Source organism: Bacillus rossius, chromosome 18 (assembly GCF_032445375.1).
Source record: "Bacillus rossius redtenbacheri isolate Brsri chromosome 18, Brsri_v3, whole genome shotgun sequence".
Lineage (NCBI taxonomy): Eukaryota > Metazoa > Arthropoda > Insecta > Phasmatodea > Bacillidae > Bacillus > Bacillus rossius.
In genome coordinates this window covers 25,125,415-25,143,025 of record NC_086345.1, presented here as the reverse complement: position 1 = coordinate 25,143,025, position 17,611 = coordinate 25,125,415, and the positions used below count along the sequence as shown (strand labels likewise).

At 34.8% G+C, this 17,611-nt stretch overlaps 1 protein-coding gene across 5 annotated transcripts; it reads right to left on the bottom strand.

Annotated features, from left to right (window-relative positions):
* Positions 1 to 615: 615 nt before the first annotated feature.
* LOC134541286 (uncharacterized) lies at positions 616 to 17,111 on the bottom strand. 5 transcript variants are annotated; one of them, XR_010076595.1, is made up of 11 exons: positions 16,660 to 17,092; positions 13,741 to 13,880; positions 12,757 to 12,903; positions 10,217 to 10,297; positions 7,353 to 7,394; positions 7,111 to 7,173; positions 5,824 to 5,886; positions 5,162 to 5,224; positions 3,933 to 3,995; positions 2,005 to 2,069; positions 616 to 798 (listed from the first exon to the last, which is right to left on the bottom strand). XR_010076595.1 is itself a non-coding variant. In XM_063384598.1 (11 exons), exons 1-11 carry the CDS (start codon positions 16,715 to 16,717, stop codon positions 745 to 747), a joined length of 843 nt encoding a protein of 280 aa, XP_063240668.1. In that variant the 5' UTR covers positions 16,718 to 17,111; the 3' UTR covers positions 616 to 744. The 5 variants fall into 5 exon arrangements, 3 of the variants coding, with proteins under 3 accessions (XP_063240668.1, XP_063240667.1, XP_063240669.1); XM_063384598.1 differs by having other exon boundaries at positions 2,005 to 2,073; positions 16,660 to 17,111; XM_063384597.1 differs by lacking the exon at positions 16,660 to 17,092 and adding an exon at positions 15,481 to 15,638 and having other exon boundaries at positions 2,005 to 2,073.
* Between the last annotated feature and the right edge of the window lie 500 nt (positions 17,112 to 17,611).

Here is a 17,611-nt window from a genome sequence, read left to right as displayed (position 1 = left end):
GGAAAAGGCGGGACAACAGTGCTGTGATTCTTACAAAGACGACAATAAGCTGAGACATGGACCATAAAGACTTCACTTGTATTCTACTGGAGACAGTTATGTGGCATGACCCGTATTCAAGGGCCACCCTTACGGGGAAAATGTTATGTTTCTTTGCCCGAAATTAAGGTTGCAACCCATACTCAGGGGGCGACCCTTCTGTGAGTATATACAGTGTTTAATTAAATTTCAATTAATAATGAAAATCAATAAATATGCTGAGTGTTTAATCTAATTTATTGATTTTAATTAGTTATTAAATTATAATTCAAATAAATTACATTTACGGTAACATAACCGCACTTTTATAAATATGTACACTTCAAAAAGTTTATAAACCCAATTTCTATCACCAAAATTCAAAATAGATAAATGTTTTTTTAAATTATATGGGCCAGTATTCAGTATCAATCACTAAAGTAGTATAAGATTTAAAAGCACACATTCTTTTTTTTTTTTCATCCTGTGAAATGTTTGTTTCATGGACTGCACGCATCGTACAAATTCACTCTCATCACTTTTCTTTTTCTTTCTATAATGCACCTAAGGAATTATAACTTTAAAAAAAACTCACAATGCTAATGCATCAGAAATTTTTAATTCTTCCATTATTCTTGTTATTTTAATATTAACACAACTCACAGTCATGGATAATTGGAGAACTGTGATTTCAACTATTTCTACTACAAAAATTTCATCTTATTGTCACCCACGTCCAGTACTTCGGATTATTCCGCCCAGCCTCACACCGGGACCAAGCTGAAATAAAGAAGAAGAAAAATAGCCAGTCAAGGGGACTGTCAACAGAAGTGAAAACTTAAAACATTGTTTTTAAATGTGTAATATGACACCGTTTATACATCAAGTGTATGTTAGAAAATGATTTTGGTATTATATCAGTACGATGTCAGCATGATATCATTTATCCGTACATCATATTTTAGTAACAACAGATGTCAGTGGTATGTAAAAAATTACGCCAAAAAATTCATTAACCAGCTATGACTTACCAGTGATGTCAGACCTAGGTCATGTATTCACTGGGAAATGCACAGTATACACAAATTAAACTTTTCACGCGGTCAATTTAACTTCACTTACTGCTACTACAGCATGTCGGTGACGCGAACCCACAAGTATTGCCACTACCAAAAATCTATCCACGCGGCTAAAGAAGTTTTCACGGCTGGTGCAGTAATGCAAAAAGTAAACATTCTTTCACAACACCAATAACTTAGAATGCTTACGAACACAAGTATCTGGTATGAATAGCATACTGAAATGTCCAAAGCGAATAAAAATGATTATCAAAGATCGTTCCTTTAAACCGGTCACGATCACGTACAAAACTCTCACTTCTGCCAACTTCCCTGTTTTCCTTGTCACAACAACCTGAAATGTTTTCCCTGTCTCGTCTGTCTATCTTGGCGATAACAGATATGCTACGATACACCTTATAAACAAAACACAGTTCTACGTGCTTAGCATGCATAAATGTACTATAAAAGGTTTTCGTAATGCACCGCCCCATCCTCACCCCTCCCTCCCTCCCTCCGTACCTTCCACTCGTGGTCTCGCCTCCCTCTGAATCCAGTTCTGTGCAACCTACCTCCCAGATTACCCCCTCCCAAACCCCCTTCCACACTGATCACTCTGAACAGTCTAACCAGCCTTTCTAACCCCCTCTCCACTGTATTGTTTCCCACCCCATTTCGGTACTACAGAGTTCAATTTCCAGTGTACAATAATCTTTGAGGTAGGTACACTTCACCTTACGCCTCTGTGCATAAAACCCCCCTGCTTTTACCTTTACTTTTATGTTACTAACAACTTGAGATTTTAATTTTATTCTTGTTGTTAGCTAACAGCTATATTGGAGCCGTCATCAAACCCACAAAAAAATTACATTTGCCAGTTCTTGAGAGATCAGACTAAACTAAAAACTTAAAAAGAATAGAGCATTACCAAATCTTGAATGCTCGGCATACGGTACTCCTCTGTAACAGTCGGCTGAGTCACCGCCTGCCATACTGCCTGGGAAAAAAACATACCAAGGATTAGAAGAAGAAATTAATTACTCTATTTGTCTTTGCACTCTATTTATATATATATATATAAAATAGGATGTTGGTATGTACGTATGTATGTATGTATGTAAGTATGTATGTATGTACATATGTATGTATGTACGCACATGTGTGTGTACGTACATATGTATGTACGCACATATGCATGTACGTATGTATGAATGTATGTACGTATGTACGTACATATGTATGTGCATATGTATGTACGTACATATGTATGTGCATACGTATGTACAAATGTATGTACGTATGTATGTGCATATGTATGTACGTACGTATATGTATGTGCGTACGTATATGTATGTACGTACATATGTACGTATGTATGTGCGTATGTATGTATGTATGACGTTGATCCCGACGGCAGACAGCCACGTCGCATGACAAGTGACGGCCGGGTAGTTTCACAACAGGCGACAAACGTAGCTCAACGGTGCAGTTCATGATGACTTACACCCACTGCTGAGATGTTTTAATTAAACAATTTATACTAAATCACGACATAATCACAGTAAATTAGATTTGTAATTCTAGCAGGTGAATTATTTGGCATTTTTAAAATTAAGTCATGCAATCTGGTATTTTATTTTGTTATAAACTTAGTTAATAATTATAACAGAGATTTATATATATATATATATATATATACACACACACATATTCTTTTTTTATATATATGTATATATTTTGTGTTGTCTCGTTGGTGTTTATTGTAGTGTTGTAATTTTCGTGTTTGTTGTTGTGTTGTGTGTACTTGTTATCACCGCCAATATGCGTTACTCTTCCTTCGTGTGTTGGCCGTGTGTTGTTCTCACCTGCTATGGCACCGCCGGGAAGGGAATCCACATGTTTGTGGTGATAACCTTAAGTTTGTCCATGTATTATTAATTATCGTGCCCACCACCCAGGTCTGACGACTGTCGGTGGGCATGTCACAATTTTAAATAAATAAATTAAAAATATTTCTTTTTTAGACACCAATGCAGGCTACTTATTTAAGCATGTAGTCAACCACAACAGCGCAATGTTAATTTTTTTTTTACCCCACCCAAAATGGAAATTTTTGCATGTGGGTCGCATTACATTTTATGAAACAAAAAAATTCTTCGTAAAATCCGGCTACCCGTACGCGGGTTAATATGATACGTTGCAGAGTCCCTGAAAGACCAGCTCCCTTCTATACTTTGGTAAGGCAGGTCTCGTCTCGTTCTTCTGGCGAGGAAAGCGTGTCGTCACTCGAACGCGAGTGTCGTCACTATGTTTCTTTTGTTAACAGCGGACGGGGAAAATGATCTTATTTGCAAGTGAATGTTGACATTCTGATCGGACTAATGGCGTCAGCTTTTAGATTTTTTTTTTGACCTGATAACGTCTTATAAATCGATGAACGCCAGCTGCACGCACGAAAAAGCATGACTCATTGTCACGTTCCGCCTGAGCCGAGTGTGCAAGAACCAGCCAACCACCATGCGAGAAAACCTTCTATAATATCAAACAGGTTAAGGCAGGCTTTTTAAAAGCAGCAATTAAAAAAATTTGATATGACGTTATCACATAAATTTATCGTCCGTAAACCGACTTTACAGACAAACACCCCCCCCCCCCCCCTTTTTTTTTGTAAATATGGTCACTTTTATGAAAATGAATTCCATTATGCACACTTATTTTTTTGTTTTTAGATTCCTAAAGCCATTAATAATCTATTAAATGTGTAATTTAAATTGATAGCAAGAATTAAATTTTTTTTCTTAGAATAATTATAAATATTTGTATATGGAGTATCTTAATAATAATTAATTTTCTTACGGCTTGAGCTCTTCTCGTCTCCGCTGCTTTCAGGTTAGTGTTTTCTGCAGTAAGTGTGGCCACCTTAAAAAAATAAGTATCATTATTAAAATAAAGTTATGTTTTATTTAGATATTTTATAAGCAGAGTTAAGATTTGGAGAATGTTGTATGTTCATGACCCACTACACAATGCATCAAGTTACAAACCTGCAACAACTCAAAACATGTTGCATCATTAAAAAAAATAAATAGATAAATACAAGCTATGCATTGCCTGTAATTCGTTACATGAGTAACCAGGAACAGTGATAAAGTTTTTTGACCAATAAACTGACACATTAATTTAAGTGTGTTCATATTTTATTGATAACCTGTTACTTTGCGAATGTGAAAATATACAGTGAATATTGTTCAGCAAAAATAGGACTCAAAGTGAATGGTTTATGAAATAGTCTTCACTACTCAAAAACAGCATCTGAGCAAAAAAAAAAAATAAATTTCTAAAGTCAATTTTATATAAAATTTTCAATTTTTATGATATTATTGAATTTATTCATGTTAAAAATAATAAAACAAAGATTAACTAATTAAATTACATTCATAGGGAGAAAATTGTATATGGTGAACTGCTATAAAACCTAAATATCATTATATACAGTAACACCGTTAATAAACCATTTAGCACCAAAATGCAAGTTAAATAATGAAATTTAGCATTATTTAACCACAAATCACAAAAAAAAAAAAAGTAATATTTTTATGTTTCCAATTCAAGGAATGTCATTATTACAGTAAGAAATTTGTACTAAAATGCTTACATCAGAAAGTACAATTTAATTAATTTTATTGTATATCTCTTATTACATCACTTTTAAACTTCAGATGCTTGCAGATTTATTATCATTGACCCGAATGTATCTGTTTCGACAACATTACTACAAATTATTTTACCATTAAAAATACACGTCAGCATTACACTATTTTGTTGTAATAAGTAATCAAAAACAGAATTTATAAAAAGTAAAAACAGTAATACGCAAATCTTCTCTATAATTTAACTAATTTTTTCAATTTTTCTAAAAATATTTTTTTCCCTAAATTTTTAATTATCTTTGTTTTATTACTAACTGTAATTTTTAGAAGTATCCTACATTGAAATGTCATGTCTTTCATAGCTGATAAAGCACATTATTATATTCAAAGTAATTGTAGAATTAATTATTTTTTCTCAAAAAAGTCATATCTTACCATTCGGTCTTTTTGCACAGCCTGTGTTTTCAGAGCAGTGTTTTCTTGAGTAAGTGTGGCCACCTTAAAAAAACAGCACAAAGTTAAACATGAAACTATATTTTTGACCCCAAAAATCCAACTATTTACTGACTCGGAATTTTTAAAACTGATCTACAGACAAATTTTTTAAGTATTTAAAACTTTTAGGAAAATACACAATTTAAGTACGTGATTTTTTAAGCGAAACTTGTTTGGGTGCGGTGGGAGCAAAAATTTCAAGGGCGAATTTTAATGCAACATTTTTGTGAAATCATATTGATGATAGAAGTTTTTAGAAAATTGTCTTTTTTATCTCATTCTCTTTGTTGTTTCCTTCCTTACGATATACTTACAAGTCGAGGTTTTAATTGTCAAAGAAGTTTCACATATATCATATATATATATATAAAAATAAAGAGAGAGAGAGAGAGAGTGTGTGGCTGTTTTTCTGAATTGTATTTCCTTGAGTAAAACTAGCCACTTTGAAGCGTCGTCAAAATGTAGGTGTAAAGATTTTTTTTATTTATACAACTGTTAACATGTATTTAAAAATCTATAAATAATTTTTTTTTCTGACTGTAGTTATGTGACTGTTTGTTTATTTAATACCTACCTTAGTAATAAGTAGTTAGTTTTCTTACCATCTGGTCTTTTTTCATCTCCTGCGTTTTCAGGTCAGCGATTTCTTGAGTATGTGTGATCAACTTAAAAGAACAATGTCATTAGTAACATAGTAACTGCGTTTGTTTTATTGGATGTATTAGATATTACCGTAAAAACCATAAATAAATAGTTCAACACATATTTTCAAAATGAATTTTAAGCACAATATCCTGATTATCATTAATGAAATTTTGACAATTGATTGGATTTCATTATTATAAATATTTCCAATCTTATCACAGATCAGATTAACTATTTTATGATTGGTCTCCTTTTAGCTGCTTGTAGTTTTTGATCTATTTTCTGTAAATACTAACTGACTAGAAAGAATTGGTGTCTTTAGTAATCATATGAATCCAATACATACTACTTCTCGTAACTCTGTATTCACTTTTATTAAATAACATTTTTAATTGACTTTCAAGCAGAATGCATCGAGTACAATGCATTGATTTTGTATCTCTATTATACTTTTTTTTTTTTAGTTTAATTAGTACTTGAATAATCAGAGGTGTGATAATTTAGTTTCTTGCCTTCTTAGCATGCGAGTGGTATGGTTTTTTTTTTTGAATAAGTGTATCCACACTAAACTAAAAATTTCAAAATTAATGCCTGAAGGTTTTTAGTCTATTCGCTGGATAAATTAATAAAACTTATATAACATTCCTTACTTTCTATGTGTAAATGTATGCATGTATGAGTACCCTTATTAAATAAATTATTTTTATGAGTTTCATATATATGTGTTTTTTATCTCCTATATTTATTATCTGTATATTTGACCTGCATTCGTTTCCATGCACTAACATTGATAAATAATTAAATATTAATAACCCTTCAATTTGAATTCACATTATATATATAAACTAAGGATGGTGCTAATTAAAACAATGTGACAGAATTATCACATTTAAATAATAAGTATGTTTTTGGCATAATTTTTGTTAATTTTTTTTTAAGTAGGGGGAGTATATTATCCACCTTTAAAGTGTTACTAAGCATGTACTTATTTACAATATTTAAACATTGGCTGTTAATAGACAATGGAAAATATTTGTTATTAATATAAGTGAACATATTTTTTTTTTAATAATGAAGCATTATTTATTAACTAGACCTTTAAAAATGCAGAAAAAATACTCTACATAGGTTAACACACAAAATATGGATGAACAAACATCTAACAGATTGCTTATGTTTTACTAATAAAAGTCTGTACATTAAATTATCTATTAATATAATTGTAAAAATTAATTGTTTCTTACCATTTGATCCTTTATCGTAATGTTCCCTTTAAGGTCTTCGTTTTCTTGAGTAAGTGTAGCCACCTTTTAAGAAAGAAAAAAATATTAGTAAGAAGTTTTTTTTTTGGGCAAATTATTTCAAAATCTTTTGTACAAGGCTGAAAATGTTTACATTACGTAAATTATTTGAGAAGAATTTCCTGATGATTATGAATGGTTCTCTTGATTAATTAATTTATTTATTATGCATTAATTTTTCTTACCTGCATTTTCAGGTCCTCAATCTCTTGAGTTAGTGCATCCACCTTAAAAAGGACCAGTTCCATATTAATGTTAATTGGGTACCAAAAATGAACATATTATATACAAAAAGTTTTTGTGAGTGTGTGCAAAAGTGTGTTAGGAGTAAGTAGGGAAATAGAGGGAGAGAATTAGAGAAAAGGAATACAGTAAACTCCCTATTATCCGCGGTGCGGATTATCCGCGCATACTACGAAAAAATACAGCACATATGTAAATCTGTATTTTATTACAAGTGGGCAAATTTGAACTCTACTGACGAGTGTAGTGTGTGCAGTACACAGTGAAATGCCACAGGCCTTCTCGGAACTCACGCAGTGTCTAATGAAGTCTCTTGAGTACGTACAGTCCTGTATCCTTGTTACGAAACAAGTACTGAGCACTTTTGGGTTTACATTACTGAAATGTATTGTATGTTAATTATTCAGTAAAATACTAAAATTTTAGCATCATTTAAAAATTTTTACTGTTAATTGTAACTTTTACTGTACATATATTTTTTAGATTTTTAAGTTCAAATTAATGTTTCCTTTTTCTGTTTCCCATTTTCGGCTCTTTTGCGGATTATCCGCGATTTTCACTATCCGCGTTGGCCCTGCCACTTAATTTCACGGATAATCGGTAGTGCACTGTACGTATCAGCCAGGGAGGTTGTAGAATAAATAACCTTAGGCACAACATTTTTCTTCCAGTGCTATAACGGTTGCAAATTACTTGACCGTAGCAGTGATGGTTCTACGAGAGGGGCGGCAATGGGAACAAATGCCCCCTATCCCCCCCCCAAAAAAAAAATTCAATATAATCATCCTAGAACTTAAAAAAAAAGGTAGAGATAACGAAAGATAATCTACTCCGGTCTGCACCTGATCTTTCAGGTCAGTTAATAAATTTTTCGTAAATAAAAATATATATTTTTTTATCTTTTATGTGATACTTTTTTGCTCTGTATATAATTCATAAAACATAATTCAATTCAATAACTGTATAAGTGTTGTATTAAAATATTCCCAAAGACTGGGTACCCATTGGTTGTCGAAACGCCTCCATCCACCTAAACCAAATAATCGAACCTTTACTGCTGGTACCATGACTGCACAGGTCACGGGGTTGGAACGTTTCATTCGTTTGATTACGTCGTTTACTCTTATCAAAAAAAAAAATAATACATGCACAACAACTTGTTTACGTCGCTTTCTCACGAGTTACAAAGCCTCGAAGGTTCGTTACCGAATGTTACATGTTACATGACGCCGGCGAGCACCGAAAGACTAGCCCACTTTTAGTTTATTGCGGAGTTATGGTTAGAGCTGTATGTGTGATTGATTAACGGACTTGATACCCCAATGACCCGTATCAAGAACGTTATCTCGAACAAGTCAAGCAAACATACGCCGCAGAACATGGCAAGAGCTAGAATACCGTCTGGAGGTTCTCCGTGCAACCAAGAGAGCTCACGTCAAAGTCTACATACTGAAGTAGTAAAAAAAATTGGTTGTCTGTAAAGTCGGTTTACGGACGATAGTTTAACGTGACAACGTCATAACAAAACATTTATGAAATGATTGCATACTTTTATGAATAAAATTGAATCATTTTTATTGAATTATCACTATTTTGTATGGATACGAAGAAGGAGTGAAATGAAATCTACAATTTAATTGATAAATTTACTTTTATTTGCACTCATTAATTCAAATATTTTTATTACTTTAACAGATTATTTTAACTATAACTTTTATACATGTTTGCTATATAACTTCTTCCAATCTGTGTTATTCCGTTAAGGATAGGACGATGATAGGAAAAGTAGGAAACGAATGGGAGTGTTTCAAGGATGATGTGCCTGGAAAAAGTCAAATTGATAGTTGTTCTAATCGAGTGGGGAAGAGAGATAGATGCGGCGCAAGCGTACAATGAGTGTAACGGGACACAGTGTAGCGGGACACAGCATAACGGGACACTTTTTCGTGCTTGCAGCCGGTGTTCATTGATTTATTAGACGTTGTCACGTCAAAAAAAAAACACTTCCAGAGTTTTACTTTAATCTACCGAAGACCACATGTTGTTGGCTCAATTATTTTTCAAGCAACAATGTTTCGAAAACACCCTAGCAGACTTCAGAGACGTACTGTATATTTTTATTTTGTTCTATCTGACTTAATTTCTTCTGTGGAATTCTCCATGGTCAAAAAATTGACTCTAATTATGTATTTTCCGAGGTTATACACAAAGTTATGTTCATTTGTTTGTTCCCCCTTGTGCATTCTTAAACCGTTCATCTGATTGTGATGGAACTTTGCACACTTGACCTTTGAATCACGAGGAAGGTCGCCGTATCGGCGAGATTTCGATAAGGCCATGTAATTAATGCCACTCAATTAATGCCGTGGTACTTGTCTTGCCTTAGCTAACATCAAGTGTTTCGACAGTTGTCGAAACTTAACATTCTCAGATGAACAAACCCTTTGCATTAAATCCCTACGACAATCCTTACCCTGTGCAAGTCTGCTACTTCTTTCTTCACACCTTCACTGCCTCCGTTCTGTTGGCTTAACATTCTCAGATGAACAAACCCTTTGCATTAAATCCCTACGACAATCCTTACCCTGTGCAAGTCTGCTACTTCTTTCTTCACACCTTCACTGCCTCCGTTCTGTTGGCTTAACATTCTCAGATGAACAAACCCTTTGCATTAAATCCCTACGACAATCCTTACCCTGTGCAAGTCTGCTACTTCTTTCTTCACACCTTCACTGCCTCCGTTCTGTTGGCTTAACATTCTCAGATGAACAAACCCTTTGCATTAAATCCCTACGACAATCCTTACCCTGTGCAAGTCTGCTACTTCTTTCTTCACACCTTCAATGCCTCCGTTCTGCTGGCTTAACTGATCTTTCACTTCCTGCACCTGTCGAAAACAAGTTAAGAGAGATCAGTTTTACGCCTTTCTTGAAAATATAATTACTGTGATTTTCCCTTGACAACTGCTCCAATAAGATGAAACCAGTAGTGAGATAAATTTTAAAATACATATGTTAAAAGTTAATTGTTAACCAGATTAAATATAATGAATCATCAACTTCAGACGTACAAAAACTAAAATCCGAAATTATAGCGTTGAAGAGGGGATAAGTAGGCGTAATGATAATTTTTAGCTTAGATGGACTTCTGAAAGCTGAGCAACAAGAGAGTATATTTGGAGTCGATATGACACTTTTAAATTATTAAAATAAATAAAATTTAATTCACGATATATATTTTTTTAAATTCTGACAATCCTTTTTAGCTATTAGACATGAAATATATCACCATTAAAAGCTATTAACTTTCACATAGCCAATGCTCTCTCACAAAAAAAAAAATTGGTTACGAACATATTAAAAAAAGACTAAATTCGGCAAATCGGGAAGGGTAAGACGGAGATGTATTGTGGTGTCTTTTAGGCCATATGTGGCCCAATCTCAGGAATTAGGAAAAAGGAGGGGGGGGGGGGAGGGGGGGGGGGGTTGAAGAGTGAATAGTTTTTTTTAAACATAAAAAAACTTTCTTTTTTGTTTTAACGTTTTAACCATGTGTTTTTGGTTTAAACCAGTTTATTTTAAAAAAATTACATTAGTTACTTTGGTTCTCAGCATGTTCAGATGAAAGCCATATAACAAACTGCTTTCTGCCACTCATGTTGAACCAGAAAAGTTAAATATCAAAGAAATGAAGTCCAGCAAATCTGCACATCTGACTTGGACTTAACCACAGAAAGGGTATTTCCCCACAGGAGGAGGATTCTCCATAGAATGGGTGTTTCTCTCACAGAATGGGGATTTACAGAACAGTCGAGGATTTCCCATGGAATAGGATTTTTTTTTAATAATAAATTTATTTATGTCTTTTTTTTTGTTTTACATTTTGACTACAATTTGCCAAGTAATTTAATTTGAGAGAAGTATTTAGCTGGGTATAATTTACAACTTATTGAGATAATTTAAAAGATACACCCGAAAGGTGTTTATCATAAATAATTCAATTTTTTTGATGCAAGAGCATACATGATAATAAATTTGTAAAATTTACCATCAGTTATTTGAAGTACGGAATTTTAAAGAAAATTGTAAGCAATGAGTAAAGTTTTGTTAACTTCAAAATGTTACTGTTGACTAAAAAAAAATCTAAGGTCTTGTGGTAAAGTAAAAATTTCATTTGTACTTCTTACTTTATACTAACCTGGACTCAACTCTGTGGATGCAATTCAGCGTATTTTCATTTCAGCATTTGGCGGTTCACTTTTCATTTTTTTTAGGATAATCCCCAAAAATTAACCGGATATTCCTTTTTGATATCTAGCTGAAGTATTAGAAATTTTTGAACACATATTTTTTGAATTTCTGATTGATTAGATTGTAATTCCAGCCCTGTTTGCGCTGCCGGTTAACATTAAGTGTTACCGAGAACATTTGAGTACAAATAATTTCATTTGTATTGTATCAAGTGATTTTTTTTTGTTGTTATAATTTGGTTTCCGATTTCATTTAGGTGTATGTGGGTGTATTTCGATTTCCGTTTAAATTGTTTGAGAATATTTCGGTTGTTTCACATTGATACGTTCAACTAGGTGACATTTCCCACACGTTTCAGTTCTTTCCTTCGCCCTGGCGTCGCCGCCACGGACAACCGGCTCAAATTTGTTACGATTTCGACAGCCAAGAAACACGAAATGAGTTTTTTGTGATACAAATGCAAACCATATCGTGAAGTAGCCATCAGTGGCGTTGCAGTTAAACTTAAAAAAAGTTTCAGTTCTGCAATAAATTAAATTCACCTTATTTGTACGACCCAAAAACGTTATAATTGTGACTTTGTCAGCTAATCATTGCAAAAAAGTATGCACTGTGTATATTTTTTCATTTTGTTAAAGTTAATGAAACATTTTGGCACACATTAGTAGGTACCTACTATTAATATAGATTCTGTAACTTAATGCATTTTTATGTTTTGATGAATAATTATAGGCCTATTTATTAACTAAAAATTTATTAATTTTAAATTATTAAGTAATTTATACCTTCGGTAATTACACTTAAACTCCAAATATACTCTCTTGTAGCTCAGCTTGTAGCATTGCACAATGAGGATTTGTGATGTACATATATTAACTTAAACTTGTAGACTTTTTTTTTGTGAGAGCATTAGCTTTGTGAAAGTTAATAACTTTTAATGGCGATTTATTTCATGTCTAATAGCTAAAAGGATTGTCATAATTAGAGGAAAAAAAAACCTGAATTAAATGTTCAAATAAAATCATGGCCTGATGTGGGAGGCGCCCCCCTTAGCGTCCCGTGCTCCCGAGACGGGACGGGGACGTCCGACCCTCACCAGGGCCGGGAGGCCGAGCAGGCCGGCCAACGCGACGTCCTTCTTCTCCTGCAGCTGGAGTCCTTGCAGCATCACGTCCCTGAGGCAGTCCAGGGACTGGCCCACTTGCCCCATCGCCGCGAACAGAGCCACGTCCCGGTCCGCCCTCTGCGGAAAACACACGCCCCTTCGCTATCCTCTCCTCCGCTTCTCCCCTCGTGACTCGAAAAAGGAGAACTGAGGCTAGACCAATGACGGTTTAAAATAAAAATAAAAAATAGGGGGTTCGTCTGTAACGTCGGTTTACGGACGATAATTTTACGTGATAACGTCATAAGGAAACATTGATGAAAAAATTGTATACTTTTTTTAATTTTCAAATATTATTTTTTAGTTTTTTTTGCAAATTTAAATTTAAATAAATTTTTAAAAATATTATCATGAATAATTTAGTTATAGAAATAAACAGAAATCAAATCAGTGTTGATAAATTGTTAATTTTGAAATGACGAAAATTGGACGAATAAATGGCCGATTCTTGCACGCTCGGCTCAGGCGGAACGTGACAAATGAGTCGTTCTTTTTCGCGCGTGCAGCCGGCGTTCATCGTTTTTGTAAGACGTTATCACGTCGAAAAAAATTTTTCTTCCATGTTTATAACTCATGGAATGCCCGAAGCCATCTTTGGGCATGTTGCCTCGCGTAGAGGCAACAGCCAACTCGTGTGGGTAATGTAATGTTCAAAAAAATTCTCTGGGACATGTGTGACATCCTCACAAAGTGAAGTAGCTTGGCTTCTGGGTTGTAGCCGCGTCCTTGAAGAATAATTCACCCGACGTTTCGGTCGACATTGCAGTCGCCATCATCAGGGAGCAGTACCTACTGGGTAGGTAACTGCAATGTCGACCGAAACGTCGGTGAATTATTCGCCAAGGACGCGGCTACAACCCAGAAGCCAAGCCACTTCAGACGATGGCCGTGAAAGCCTGCGAACATTATCCTCACCAAGTCTTTGTCATCCCCGTGGCATCGTTGTGCAGTGAGCACCAGGAGACACAGGGCCCATCTAGCGGAGAAGGAGGCGGCCATGGTAGTCCGTCCCCCGTATCCAAGTACCCACGCTTGCAATGAAGCTGGGTTCGTAACTGAAAGCATACGCAAGCAGCACTAGTCTTTTGCACACCAAGACTTATCAAAACATACAGATTAACAACTGCGCGTGCGAGACCCAGCGTGTTGCTGCTTTTCCACGAAGCACAGTTGAACCTCGATTATCCGTGATCCGCTTAACTGGACATTCGGTTACCGGGTTCACAATTAAAAATTAAACTTATTTTTTTAGGGGGGCGAAATACCAAGCCTGCTAAGCGTAATTCATTAGGGAAGGGAACAAACTATGTATTGAAAGTAGTATATAGGTATGTACATATTTCCATAACTGTTGATTCACGACACTTTATTTGTTAAATTGCACATATGCATATCAAAATATACATATACATATTTTTCATTGAAACTGTGTCTTTTAGGTCATTTCAAATAATTTCATTCAAACATTTTTTTTTTTTAAATTAATAATTAGTGTCAGTTAATACTTGTACATTTGTTTTGTATAAATTACTTATGAAAATTTCCTGTATTGTATAAGCGAAATACATTTGAATTTTATCATCTGCTATTTTTGCTTATCCGTGTTGACCTTCTCCCCCATTACCGCGGTTAATCAAGGTTCTACTGCCCTTAGGTGAATGCCACTGTCATTTGATCTCTGTAAGGAATAGTAGGAGAAGAGTGAATGATGTGTGACCCAACGTCTCATAGTTCACACATTTCATTGCTGCAATGATTGAGTACATTGTAAATTTTCTTTTGTAAATGGTACGTACTGGGGAAAAAATCGTGTAAGATCACAGAAATGTGTAAATTTATTAATTTATACATTTTCAGGTAAGCTAACTGAGTCGCCGCAAAGAAAAAATGTTCGCAGTAATACTGGGTTTCAGATTTTCACCTGCACATTTTATGCTTTGTGTTGTTCCAGTTCAATGGTTTTTCATGGGTTAACAAATTTATGTTTGTACAAAACATTAATGTAATTTAAAAAAAAAAATAATAATAAATTAAAAAAAAATTTGTAAGCCCATTACAAATAAATTCATATATGCAACAATATCAATAATAATATGTTGGATAAATGTACAATATTTTTCTTGTAGTATTACAAATTATTTCTTGGAAACTGGTTTCCAAATAAATCTTTCTACAAAGTACAAAAAAAAAAAGGCTGTGTAATGTCGGGAAATATCAGTGATTAAGGCCAAGTTTGGCTCTTTTCTGACATCGGAGCTGTAAGATAACCTTGCCTTGATACTAATGCAGATATTACGTGGCGGCTACGTCAAGGTGGGAAGAACTTGTAAATTTCAATGTTATTATATATTTTTATAAGTGACTGTTCACATAAATTTATTTACAGTGAAATAGTGTTATGGACGTTTCACCTACAGAGTTACATATGTGATTTATTGTGTGGATATATTTAACTAGTTAATTATTATGATCTATTTTTTTAAATGTATAAATTATTTAATAATTTAAAATTAATAAATTTTTAGTTAATAATATAATTATTCATCAAAACATAAAAATGCATTAAGTTACAGAATCTATATTAATAGTACCTACCTACTAATGTGTGCCAAAATGTTTCTATGATATAATTTTGACACTTATTTGCTTACTGACCTTACAGACACGTGGGGATTGTTGCTACTTCGTGAGCCCAATAACAGTGGCTCTCTGGGGGAACATGTATGTTTGGCGTGGTTATATAACCACTCTCTAAAAATAATGAGCTGGACTCCGAGCAGACGAGATGCAACGACAAATAGGCACGCTTTTCTTACATAACACATGCTGTTGTTAGGATTACCAGAGTCCCTGCTTTAACTCCCACCCACAACATTTTGTTTCGTTTGATTACTTTAACAGGCAGCATGTATGTTGATTGGCCTGAGCATGCTAATTTCACTATTGTGACCTGAGTTCGATTTCTGGAAAACTATAGCGTATTGATTCATCACGAAATGATTTCCGATGAAACACATTTGGAAAGAGTGATGAAGTATACATTGCAGCTATGCAACTTTTCTTCCTAAACGATAGGAATTATTTTCGTAGAGCCTTTGAGATTTAAGTTGTAGGTTAACATTTAAATAAATCAGGTCATCGCACTGCTCTCTCAACTGTGACATGGCGAAGTCACACCCTGAGTACAGCAAAGTATCTCAATGCTTTATGAGACGAAATAGAGGCAATGGCACCAAGGGTGTCGCCAGGGGATAGGGGGTAGGGGGGCAGTTGCCCCCCCCCCCTAGAGCCATAGAGATTCAAAAAAAGTAGCCAAATGCAAAAAATAAATACCTTTTCCACAACTTCCCCTTCCCCCTCCTACGCCATCGGCTGGCGACACCTTTGAATGGCACATCAATTAGAATCCCAGTGATTCCCGACTCTAGTAACAACTATTAGACAGGCAGTAGGTAGGTGATAAAACTAGGTGAGGGCTTGCTCACGACCTGTGCTTAGAAAGTTTGATACGTAACTGTAATCAAATTTTGTAGGATTGCAAAAGGAAATGTTACTTAAGGACCCTGTCTGCCTGGGCACATGTATGGTGCGCAGAGCTTCAGGAATAACAACACGATTTGAAAAATACTCAAGATATCCTAGTGAGGTCTGTTTACAAAAAGCATTTAAGAATTCACTGAGGGTCGAAAGGTACATTTGATTTCGGATTAAGTTTTGGACTGTATTTTTAGAAGCGTTGAAATGTCTGAAAGGCATTTTTCAGATAAAATTTTAGGTGTCAAACAATTGGTAAAAATTATTAAAAACACTTGGGGGCTTGCATTACACCTTTACCTTCATTTCTATGCCGTATAATGTAATATTCACAGCTCAGATTTCGGGAAGCCTTCATTTCACAGACGAGAGAGCCACACCCGAAGTTCCCCGAAGTTCATGCTCGCTTTTTTTTTCCCGTTCTATCTCATTATATAAACCGATGTGGCATTAAATTTTGCGGTCGATTAGGATAGGTTAGCTAAATTATAAATACTTTAAAACATTGTGGATGGTTGGTTATACGGTATTAGGTAAGTATGGCTACATTAAAAATACTGTAAAATCATTTTATGGTTGCTTAGCAAATAATTTGTTAATATGTAGCTAGATTTCACAGTATCTTTAATTTAGCTATCCTAACCAAATCAACCGTCCACAATGTTTTAAAGTATTTATAATGTAGCTAACCTAACCTTTTACAATGAACAAAAAAAAACCAAAGATGCACGATCGGGTGTTTGGATCTCTCGTCTGTGAGAAGGCTTCCCTCAGATTTCATAGTTATCCTATGGATGACGAGTAGACTGCGCTCCATTTCACAGCCTTGAACTATGAGGCGGTACCACACTAATCTCACTGACACGCACAAATAACGATGGTTGATTTATTATAATGCCATGAAGGGTTACACTCATCCTTAGGGTTTAGTGCACCCCTCTTTTTGGAGTTTTATATACAGTCGTTCTTTAAAAGGGGGGGGGGGGGGGATTCGCTGGGCCCTCCCTACAGTCGCCCAAGGGCCCTGCACAGACGCGATGCGAGGGTGTGTGTTGCCTGGTGGGACAGATATTAGTGGGTTGGGAACCGGGCTTGGGAATCCTTCTTTTCATAGACGAGAGAGCCAAACGCCCGGTCGCGCATCTTCGTTTTTTTTTTTTCTGTTCATTGTAAATGTGTTGATAAAAGGATACTAATGGTCAATTAGGTTAGGTAGCTATATTATAAATACTTTAAAACATTGTGGACGGTT

What these genes read in the sequence shown, in the direction of transcription:
- LOC134541286 (XM_063384598.1), bottom strand. Translation starts at nt 16,717, where the DNA reads ATGAAGGCTTCCCGAAATCTGAGCTGTGAATATTACATTATACGGCAT. An exon ending in TATACGGCATAGAAATGAAG is followed by an intron (nt 13,881 to 16,659) that starts GTAAAGGTGTAA and finishes GTATGCTTTCAG; the next exon opens with TTACGAACCCAGCTTCATTG. An exon ending in AAGTAGCAGACTTGCACAGG is followed by an intron (nt 7,395 to 10,216) that starts GTAAGGATTGTC and finishes GTCCTTTTTAAG; the next exon opens with GTGGATGCACTAACTCAAGA.